The sequence below is a fragment of the Topomyia yanbarensis genome, chromosome 2 (genome assembly GCF_030247195.1).
Source record: "Topomyia yanbarensis strain Yona2022 chromosome 2, ASM3024719v1, whole genome shotgun sequence".
NCBI classification, from domain to species: Eukaryota; Metazoa; Arthropoda; class Insecta; order Diptera; family Culicidae; genus Topomyia; species Topomyia yanbarensis.
The window spans coordinates 360,262,560-360,274,556 of NC_080671.1; the positions used below are offsets into that span (position 1 = coordinate 360,262,560).

General features: G+C 40.8%; 1 protein-coding gene across 2 annotated transcripts in view; it reads left to right on the plus strand.

The window, feature by feature from the left end:
• LOC131684364 (serine/threonine-protein kinase Pak-like) overlaps window positions 1–11,754 on the plus strand; it is an 89,770-nt gene extending 78,016 nt beyond the window's left edge. For both annotated transcript variants that reach the window (XM_058967182.1, XM_058967183.1), the window contains exons 4-7: window positions 9,173–9,392; window positions 9,597–10,318; window positions 10,382–10,600; window positions 10,664–11,754. In XM_058967182.1, coding sequence (XP_058823165.1) covers window positions 9,173–9,392; window positions 9,597–10,318; window positions 10,382–10,600; window positions 10,664–10,747 — 1,245 coding nt within the window. In that variant the 3' untranslated portion in view covers window positions 10,748–11,754. The remainder of the gene's footprint in view (window positions 1–9,172; window positions 9,393–9,596; window positions 10,319–10,381; window positions 10,601–10,663) is intronic.
• Window positions 11,755–11,997: the final 243 nt, after the last annotated feature.

Consider the following 11,997-nt stretch of genomic DNA (forward strand, 5'->3'; position numbering starts at 1 on the left):
GGCTGACTTTTGTGCTCACCTTTTTCGTTCCTTGCGAGGCTGACTTGTGTGCTCACCTTACTCATTCCTTGCTAGGCTCACTTTTGTGCTCGCCCCACCCATACCATGTGAGGCTGACTTGGGTGCTCACCCTATCACCTGATTCACTCTCAATCGTGCCACTCTATTGTACCTCTGTCACTCCCCCTGGTATCTCATGTGAGACATTTTTCTTAGGCCCCACTTCTGACATACCATGCGAGGCTGACTTGTGTGCTCACCTTTTTCATTCCTTGCTAGGCTTACTTTTGTGCCAGCCTCTACCATACCATATGAGGCTGACTTTTGTGCTCACCCTTAACACTTTTCCAACCCCAGTTTTATTTACACGAACAACCATGCCTCAAAAAAAGTCGGTACGGTATTTTCAAATCGCTGTATCTCAGCAGTCGCTTGACCAATTTGGACAATTTTAGTATCAATGGATTTTTTGGACTCTTTAGATTACTTTGAATGAGCTTAAATTTAAATTTGACCGCAATTGATCTTTTTACAACAAAAAAGTCGGAGCAAGTACTACAAAATTTCCAATATTTGTGAAGAACTTAAAATCTAGCGCGATGACCTACGCATATTATTATGTTAAATTCTTTGGATTGATGTAGGCAACCAATTTCTAGCAGATTGTTCATAATTTCTTATGAAAGGAACTACAATATCTTCACAAAATTGCATACAATACAGAAAATGACAATTTTCAGAAATAATTCAAATTTCATAGCGATGACATGCATATATTATATTGTCAAAATATTCGTATATATGCGAGTGACAATTTTCAAGAGCATTGTTCATAGTTTTTAATTCAATGAACTACAAAATCTTCACAAAATCACGTATTTTACAGAACATTTCTTTATTTTCCATTGTAACTTGAAATTTTCACAATGAATATCGCATTTCATTATATCAAAATGTTCGCATTTATGTGTTAGACGTGTTTTCAGAACATTGTTCATAGTTTTAAAATCACTGAACTACAATATCTTCACAAAATCACGTATTCCATAGAACATTTCTTTATTTTCCATTGTAACTTGAAATTTTCACAATAAATATCGCATTTTATGATTCTAAAATATTTTCATTTACGAAATAGACAAGTTTTTGGAACATTGTTTATAGTTTTAAATTCAATGAACCACAATATCTTCACAAAATCACGTATTTTACAGAACATTTCTTTATTTTCCATTGTAACTTGAAATTTTCACAATAATTATCTCATTTTATGATGCTTAAATATTTGCGTTTACGAAATGGACAAGTTTCTAGAACATTGTTTATAGTTTTTAATTCAATGAACGTATTTAAAGGGACCTTTTATATTTTCCTTTGTAACTTGAAATTTTCACAATAAATATCGCCTATTATAACGCTTAAATATTCGCATTTACGAAATAGACAAGTTTCGAGAACATTGTTTATAGTTTTTAATTCAATGAACTACAATATCTTCACAAAATCACGTATTTTACGGAATATTTATTTTTAATTGTAACTTGAAATTTTCACAATGAATATCGCATTTCATTATATCAAAATGTTCGCATTTGTGTGTTAGACGTATTTTCAGAACATTAATCATAGTTTTAAAATCATTGAACTACAATATCTTCACAGAATCACGTATTCCATAGAACATTTCTTTATTTTCTATTGTAACTTGAAGTTTTCACAATTAATATCGCATTTTATAATGCTAAAATATTCTCATATATTCAGTAGACAAGTTTCGCGAACATTGATTATAGTTTTTAGTTCAATGAACTACAATATCTTCACAAAATCACCTATTTTACAGAACATTTGTTTATTTTCCATTGTAACTTTAAATTTTCACAATGAATAGCGTATTTTATAATGCCAAAATAGTCTCATGTATTAAGCAGAAAAGTTTCGGGAACATTGTTGATATGTTTTAACTCAATGAACTACAATATCTTCACAAAATCACGTATTTTACAGAACATTTCATTATTTTGAAAACATTGTAGTTCAAATTAAATTATATTCAATCAACAATGTTCTACAAACTTGGCTACCATATATATACAAACATTTTGGTGTCGTAGCATTATTCATTGTAAAAATTTCAAGCTACCCATGAAAAAAATGTTCTGTAAAATACGTGATGTTGTGCAGATTGTGTATTTCATTGAATTCAAATATACGGACAATGTTCCACAAACTTGAGTATCACATAAATTCGAACATTTAGATATAAAAATGTTGCGATATTCATTATATAAATTTCAAGTTACAATGGAGAAAAAAAGTTCTGTAAAATACGTGATTTTGTGAAGATTGTGTAGTTCATTGAATTTAAAACTATAAACAATGTTCCAAAAACTTGTCTATTTCGTAAATGAAAATATTTTAGAATCATAAAATGCGATATTTATTGTGAAAATTTCAAGTTACAATAGAAAATAAAGAAATGTTCTCTAGGACACGTGAATGTGAACATTCTGTATTAGATTTTGCAATATTCCCTGTGAAAATTTAAAGTTACACTGAAAAATAAAGGAAAATTCTGTATAATACGCAAATTTGTGAAGATATTGTAGTTAATTGAATTAAGAACTGAATAATATTCCAGGAACTTGTCCATCACATAAATTCGAACATTTTGATATCATATACATGGCGTAAATTTCAAGTTGCAATGAAAAATAAAGAAATGTTCTGTGAAATACTCGATTTTCTGAAGATAATGTAGTTCATTGAAATAAAAACTATTATCAATGTTCTCGAAACTTGTCTACTTCATAAATGCGAATATTTTAGCATCATAAAATTGTAAAAATTTCAAGTTACAATGGAAAATAAGGAAATGTTCTGTAAAATACGTGATTTTGTGAAGATTGTGTGGTTCATTGAATTAAAAACTATAAACAATGTTCTCGAAACTTGTCTACTGAATACATGAGAATATTTTAGCATTATAAAATGCGATGTTCATTGTGAAAGTTTCAAGTTACAATCGAAAATAAAGGTATATTCTGTAAAATACGTGATTTTGTGAAGATATTGTTGTTCATTAAATTTAAAACTATAAACAATATTCCAAAAACTTGTCTATTTCATAAATGCAAATATTTTGGAATCATAAAATGCGGTATTCGTTGTGAAAATTTCAAGCTACAATGGAAAATAAAAAAATGTTCTATGGAATACGTGATTTTGTGAAGCTATTGTAGTTCAGTGATTTTAAAACTATGAATAATGTTCTGAAAACACGTCTAACACATAAATGCGAACGTTTTGATATATGTAATGAAATGCGATATTCATTGTGAAAATTTCAAGTTACAATGGAAAATAAAGAAATATTCCGTAAAATACGTGATTTTGTGAAGATATTGTAGTTTATTGAATTAAAAACTATAAACAATGTTCTCGAAACTTGTCTACTGAATACATGAGAATATTTTAGCATTATAAAATGCGATATTTATTGTCAAAATTTCAAGTTACAATGGAAAATAAAGAAATGTTCTGTAAAATACGTGATTTTTTGAAGATTTTGTAGTTCATTGAATTAAAAACTATGAACTCTCGCTCTTGAAAATTGTCACTCGCACATATACGAACATTTCAACAATATAATATATGCATGTCATCGCTATGAAATTTGAATTATTTCCGAAAATTGTCATTTTCTGTATTGTATGCAATTTTGTGAAGATATTGTAGTTCCTTTCATAAGAAATTATGAACAATCTGCTAGAAATTGGTTGCCTACATCAATCCAAAGAATTTAACATAATAATATGCGTAAGTCATCGCGCTAGATTTTATGTTCTTCACAAATACTGGAAATTTCCAATTTTTTGTAGTACTTGCTCCGACTTTTTTGTCGTAAAAAGATCAATTGCGGTCAAATTTAAATTTAAGCTCATTCAAAATCCATTGATACCAAAATGTCCAAATTGGTCAAGCGACTGCTGAGATATAGCGATTTGAAAATACCGTACCGACTTTTTTTGAGGCATGGTGGTAGGAGTGTTAACATGCCGTGTGAGACTGACTTGGATGCTCACCCTTTCACTCCTCTGCCACGCCATGAGGCATCGATAGCTAAGTCCCAACATACAACGCTATGACCCTCCCGTCTTGGTATGAGGCAGTCCACTTATACGCCTATACACTCACTCTTCTGTCTTGCTTCGGGGTGGCTGGGTTTACCCCTTACGCGGTTGCCAGTCGCTGCGCTAAACCTGCCTCGGCATGAACAGACCATTCACTCCCTTTTTTGCGCTTGGCCTTTTTCGCTCCAGCTAACCAATCACTAGTTATCCGTGCCCGACTGAGACCTTCGCGTGCCCGAACCTGTGGAGGTACTGTCGGAAACAGCCATGGCAAGACAGGAATTGTGTCAGGTGGAAGTGAACTTCCCCATGGGGTCTTCCCACCCAGCTCGATATGCTAGGTATCAGCCGGTGGGTCCACCTACCTTTCGAGGAGTTGTCCCACTCACGCTGCCATCTGGCGACCGAGGTCACCCTGGTGCGCTCGCGGACTCCCCTATTTCCACGTAGCTCGAAGCACTCCTCATCTTCCCGAATGACCAGCCCGACAGGCATCATGCTCGCTATCACGCAGGATGCATCCTGGTATACCGTGCGGTAGGCAGATATCACTCTGAGGCACATCACGCGGTAGGAGCTCTCCAGTTTCTGTAGGTAACTGGTTACCCTCAGTGCTCTTGACCATGACGGGCCGCCGTACCTGAGGATAGATATGGCAACGGCTGCCAGTAACCTACGTCTACTAGCGCACACCTTTGAGCTGTTGGACATCATTCTCGATAGAGCCGCAACAGCAGTCGACGCTCTCTTGCATGTATAGTCGACATGGCTGCCGAAGGTCAGCTTGTCGTCTATAATGACTCCGAGAGACTTCAGACGCTGTGAAGTGATCGCGACTTCTCCCACATGGATAACTGCATGTTGTGCCGACTTGCGGTTGTTGACGATAACTACCTCCGTCTTATTATGAGCGAGCTCCAGGCCTCTCGCGCTCATCGATTCCTCCACCGTGCTGATCGCGTGTTCTGCGGTTAGTTCTACCTCAGGAATTGACTCCCCGTAGACCTCCAAGGTTACGTCGTGACCCCAGGAGGGAACTTCAGTCTCAGAACCCCGTCATACATGAGGTTCCATAGCACCGGGCCTAGGATCGAGCCCTGCGGGACTCCGGCGGTAATCGGAACCCTTTTCTGACCGGCATCGGTCTCGTATAGCAGTACGCGGTTCTGGAAGTAACTTTCCAGGATCCGGTACAGACCCACCGGTAGGCTAAGCCGGTGTAACGAGAGCGCGATGGCATCCCAACTTGCGCTGTTGAATGCGTTCTTCACGTCAAGTGTCACTAACGCACAGTATCGAATACCTCGCCTTTTCCGTTGGATCGCTATCTCGGCAGTATTTATCACTGAGTTGAGAGCGTCCACTGTGGACTTACCCTTCCGAAAGCCAAACTGGTTGCTTGACAGGCCGTCCGTACCTTCCGCGTACGGGGTTAGCCTGTTGAGGATGATCCTCTCAAGCAGTTTGCTAGTCGTGTCGATCAGACAGATTGGTCTGTACACCGATGGGTCGCCTGGCGGCTTCCCGGGCTTCGGCAGCAGCACCAATTTCTGCCTTTTCCATCTATCGGGGAAACGGCACTCGTCAAGACATCTCTGCATAGCTAGCCTGAACATGTTCGGATTCGCTATGATCCTCCAGTCCCAGGGCCGCGGTGAAAGCTTCGCTGTCGAAGTGATTGGACTTCCACCCGCGTACCTGACAGGGATCTCCCGCCCTCGGATGCTGCACACCATAGTTGATCCTAAAGCGGATTGCTAAATGATCGCTATGGGTGTAGCCTTCGTCTACCCTCCATTCCATGCCTGGAGCCAGACTCGGGCTGGCAAATGTTACGTCAATCCACGCCTCCACCCCGTTTCTACGGAATGTACTAGCGGGGCCATTATTAGCTAGCACAGTATCGAGTTTCGCAAGCGCCTCCATTAGCGCTTGACCCCTGCTATTTGTACAGCGGCTGCCCCACTCCACTGCCCAAGCGTTAAATTCTCCCGCTATGACTACCGGTTTCCGGCCCACTAGGTCTGACGAGAGCCTGTCGATCATCTGGTTGAACTGTTCTATTGGCCACCTTGGTGGAGCGTAGCAGCTGCAATAGAACACACCATTGATCTTGGCAATCGCAACACCCTCGGCGGAGGAGTGTATTACCTCTTGAACCGGGAACCGTCCCGTTGTACAGATTGCCACCATTCCAGACCCGTCCGACACCCAATTGCCGGCAGGGATGTTGTACGGGTCTGATAGGAGGGCGACATCTGTCCTCGACTCCGAGACTGACAGCCACAGCAGCTGTTGGGCTGCTGCACAATGGTTAAGATTTAGCTGTGTGACTTTCACGGCTTCTTCTTATTTACCTCGCCGAAGGGACACGAAGGTCCGCCCATAGCATGTTTATGGGCTTGCTTCTTAGCGGTGCAGATAAGGAACTTGTGCGCCTTAGTGCAACCCCGCTCTTTATGCCCCTCCTCGCCGCAGCGACGACATAGTTTGCTCCTATCTATGCCCTTGCACTCGTAGGCTTTGTGGCCGGACTCAAGGCACCGATAGCACCTATCCACTGAAGACGGCTGGGGTATGCTAATTGGGCATACCGACCAGCCGATCTTCAGCTTACCTTTCTCGCTTACCTTTTTGGTATCCGCCTTCAGTAGCCTGAGGTAGGCTACTTGGGTGCCAGAGGGTCCATCTCTAAATCGCACAGAGGCCCACTCGATTGTGACGTCGCATTGCTCCTTAACGGCTGCGACGACATCTTCTGCGGTCGTGAACTCATCCAGATGCTTGCACTGGAGAGTCATTTCCGCTCCTAGCGACCTGACTTGGGCGCCTTCACCAAGGACCTCTTGGGCCAAGGCCTTGTACACCGCAGAACGTGTCTAGTATAAGAGGTATAGAACGTGTCTAGTATAAGAGGCACAGAACGTGTCTAGTGCATATGTAGGGCTGAGAGTAGGGACTACCGGACGTAACCTTTCAGTCACCGAGGTATTATCCTGTTTGCGAGATCGCGGGCGTTGGTGTGCGTGGATGATCGCGAAGTGCTCGAGTATTTGTATGTTAACATGTTTATCGCTTACGCTAGTGTGTATGTAACTTTACGTGCATAAACTAGATGTTATAACCGTGTGGGCATTCGCATATTCACATGTATTTTAGAATGATCGCGCGCGGACCGTGAATCTGATGCTAAATTTTTAGTGGGGGGTAAAGATTTCAGCGTGAACAAAAAACACTTTTTTGTGATTTTTTCTAGAATTTTGCGTGAAGTAAATTTATCAAAACTTATGTACGTTATAGTGTATCATTTCAACAACATGCTGTAAAAATATCGACAAACGACTTGGTGACGAAGCTTTTTGTAGAGCGTCTCTGGAAAAAACATGATTTGCGATGTTACCTGCTATTCCAAAACTACTAAACCGATTTCCTTCAAACTTTGCATACACATTCTATGTTAAAAATACCTAACCCCTACGTTTACTTTTTGAGATATTTTTTATGTTTTATGTTAACGTGCTGAATGCTAGAAGAGAGTTAAATTCTCCATATTACTAAAGTTACAGGTCATTTATTCGATTGGTCTAACTGAAGTCATTTATTCGATTGGTCTAACTGAAGGCATGGACCTATGCTACTAGGACCGAGGGTATGGAACTTTCGGACGGGACCGATTTATGATCACGCGAACACATGTGTTTGTAGGTCCGCGCTTGATGCCGCGTTTATAAGTTTATAAGTTGGTACTAAAATGTTCGCTCAATCACCACGGTGTTTTCATGTTTATGAGATCGCGGGTGTTATGCGTGGACGAAGCTCGAGCGTTTGTATGTTAACGACGCGACAAGTCTGCTAGTGTGTATGTAACTTCGCGTGGATAATTTTGATTTTATAACCGTGTGGCTATTCACATATTCGCGTGTGTTCTTGAATGATCACGTGAACCGTGAATCTGATGCTTAATTTTCAATGTGCGGTTTAGATACTAGAAGAGAGCTACCCCATTACCAGAGATCTAGGTCATGTCGCCATGCAACTTTTTGTTTGATGAATATGTACGTCATATTTTTGATTGATCAAACTGAAGACATGAGTCTAGCCTGCTAGAAACTTCGAGACGTGACCGATTCATGATCGCGCGAGCGGTGGGTTAATGCTGGAGACCGCGTTTGTGAATTTATTGGTACTGAAACGTTCTCTTAATTATCGGAGTGCCTTAATGTTGGCGAAGTCGTGGGCGTAAGTATGCGTGGATGATTGGAATTGCATATTCGCGTTTGTGACGAGGTTTGTGTTATCGCGAAGACCACTATCGAGGCATAATGCAATAACCATCTTAAAGCAATTGTCTGTCAGAGGTTCTTCAAAAATGATGGACGAAATATGCTTGATGATGTTTGCAATACCGTCAAACCCATCAACCTAACCTAACGTTCAATAGTTTAGTCGAAGCAGAAAGCTTCGTCGTGAAGAACAACATGTGACACGATTTTGAATTTCAGGATAAAGACGTTGATTCTTCATAGATTTCAATTGTTTTATGGAGAGACTCTAGTCCGTCCTATTTGAAATAGAGATGCTTCAATAGCACGAATTCGAATCTTTGAATCGTTAGTATTTATCAGGCACAGCTCTAATGTGTTCATGCTGAATACTGAATATAGGAGTGTAATACATCAAGGAATCAACCATATTTGAAGTGCCTGATAAGTTCGAAAATAACTATGAATCTTTAAAAAGTTCAATATAAAGGAATACATCGAAAAGCAATATTCTAGAATTTTTTTGTAGAAAATAGAAATATTTTCCAGTGATGAGATACTGAGAACCAAAGATTCTGCAATTCTTCTAGCAGGTTAATACATTGAGATTTCTGTAATGCACAAATGCGAGAATTTTAAAATTTCTGGAATTGTAATTCTTTAAAGTGAATCTAATAGATGTTCTTAACATGGATCCATGGATCCAGGTGTCTGCAATACAATAGCATTCAACATAATTGACTAATTATTTTGCTTCTTCCACCCATCCCACCACAGTACACGAGGCCTATCGATGAACCGACGCCGATCTCGCCGCCAATACCTCCACATCTCAGTAGCAACGCGACGACCGGCGTCCGCAGTCCCACGTTCGATAAGAACAAAAACTCGACGACGATCCTCACATCGACGGTAAACACCAACTCGACTACGGCAGCGACGGCTCAAACTCCGACCGCCGCCTGCAATCTGAGCAACGCCAATAATCAACTGCAAGGTAACGATGAAAATACAATACTAACTGTACTAACACCAACTAGCAATAGAACCGACTCACTAATAACGGAAACGGCCACGACAACGGTCTCTCCGACTTCCATATCGACGACACCAACGACGATAACAGCAACAACAACTACAACAATAACTACAACAACAACTACAACCACATCATCTACTACATGTCCATCCTCACCAACAGCAACACCAATGGGCACAACGACGACGGCAGTGCCTCAAGTAGGAGGAGGTGGAGGCGGAGTAGTTACGACGACACCGACGGCTAATACTGAACCTAGTACGCAGCAGCGCGCAAATCTAAAAAAGAAGAAAATGTCCGACGAGGAGATTCTCGAGAAACTTCGAACTATCGTCAGCGTGGGTGATCCGAAGCGGAAGTACAACAAAATGGAGAAGATTGGTCAGGGTGCGTCGGGAACAGTGTACACAGCAATCGAAAGCTCAACCGGCATGGAGGTTGCCATCAAACAGATGAACCTCAGCCAACAGCCCAAGAAGGAGTTGATCATCAACGAGATCTTGGTGATGCGAGAGAACAAACATCCGAATGTGGTCAACTATCTAGACAGCTATCTGGTGTCCGAAGAGCTTTGGGTAGTGATGGAGTATCTGCCGGGTGGATCACTGACCGATGTCGTCACCGAAACGTGCATGGATGAGGGTCAAATAGCGGCAGTGTGCCGGGAAGTGCTACAGGCACTGGAATTCCTTCACAGTAACCAGGTGATTCATCGGGACATCAAGAGTGACAACATCCTGTTGGGACTGGACGGTAGCGTGAAGCTGACCGATTTCGGTTTCTGTGCACAAATTTCACCCGAACAATCCAAGCGAACGACAATGGTTGGCACTCCGTATTGGATGGCACCGGAGGTGGTCACGCGGAAGCAGTATGGACCAAAGGTAAGTTGATAGATTTTACGTCTTAGTTCACTAAATTAATTTCTCTGTCTCCGCTGTCAACAGGTTGATCTCTGGTCGTTGGGAATCATGGCAATTGAAATGATCGAAGGTGAACCGCCTTACTTGAACGAGAATCCTTTGCGGGCCCTCTACCTGATTGCTACGCACGGCAAACCAGAAATCAAGGAAAAGGAAAGGCTCAGTCCTGTGTTTCAGGATTTTCTCGACCAGTGCCTAGAGGTGGACGTAGATCAGCGATCCACCGCATTTGAGCTGCTAAGGGTAAGTGTCCCTTGTTACTATTCCAATGTCCGTCGATTGTACTAACATTTCCAAACTCTACAGCATCCGTTTCTGAAACTGGCCCGACCACTGGCAAGCCTGACACCGCTGATTATGGCCGCAAAGGAAGCTACCAAGGGCCACTGAGATGAGGCGAAAGCCACCGACAAGGAGGGCGATACCGAATCGAAGGAAGCACTTGCCACGGCTGTTTCCTAAAAACCAGTGCTGGTGTGTTTGTTTGTATGCAGGTTTGTGGATGTCGGAGCTGGTAGGCCGCTATCGACCGCAATCGTAGGCCGCTGTGCAGTGCTGCCGTACTGACACATGTGATTGATGCTTTAATGCGATGGGCTAATATCTACACATAACAAGTCAAGGCACATGTGATGACTGATGGATGCACGCGTGGGCGCAAAGCGTTTGAAAGAAGAGAGCGAACGAAAAAGTCAACCAATATTAGACCCATAAGAAAAAATAATAATTTAGTGCAAGTACTACATATATTTAAAACATGTTACAATTAAGCAGAAAAGTCTAAGAGAGTTGTTAATATGGAAGCAAGCTCTTCCCAGGCGGAACAATAACAGAGAGAGAAACAACAATAGCAAAAATGTGTGGACATTTGAACGCTAAACAAAATACAAAACAACGTAAATCAAGCGAATGAGTGTACGATATTGTTTGGTAGCGTAGTTCATCGTAGTCTCAAACAATTGTAAAAAAACTGTGTGAATGTATATATAGAGTACAAATGGTGTAGAATCAGATGAAATGCAAAAAGTGACATTTTTGCGCCTAATTTCGACCATCGTGTCCTTTCTCACGGATGGTCATATGACTGATACGTGTTTAGGAGCCAGAAGCAGTATACAGCATGTTCAAGTTCGCTCAAACGCATACTACGAGTAAAGACAAATCTTAAACAAACATAGGAACGAGATTGACAAAATTACATCAAACCAAACAAAAAAATGAAAAGTGCCTACACCAAGTGTATGTGTCAGCAAAATATTAAACTAAACAGCAGAGCAAGGAAAACACGATTTAAATTATTTAACCACTATTTATGTGTGAGCTAATTGCGAAACGAGGACAAAAGTTTACAATCTAATATTCAAACAATACAAGTATTACCTGTCATTTAGATACCACGTACGTTATTTTCGTTTTCTACTGTATCTATTCACTATCGCTAAACCCGCTACGTACTAACAACTATTTGACCGCTTGGATGGTATATTGTGGAACCATTTACACAAGCCGAGTGTTATAGGCGAGGAAAAAAAAGTATTTAACCGATAAATTTAGATATTGTTTCATCAATCATAAATAGTAATTTTGTAATTCCATCTTTCAGCCTAGGTCACCAACTTCTGCAGCTATCAAGCGTTCAT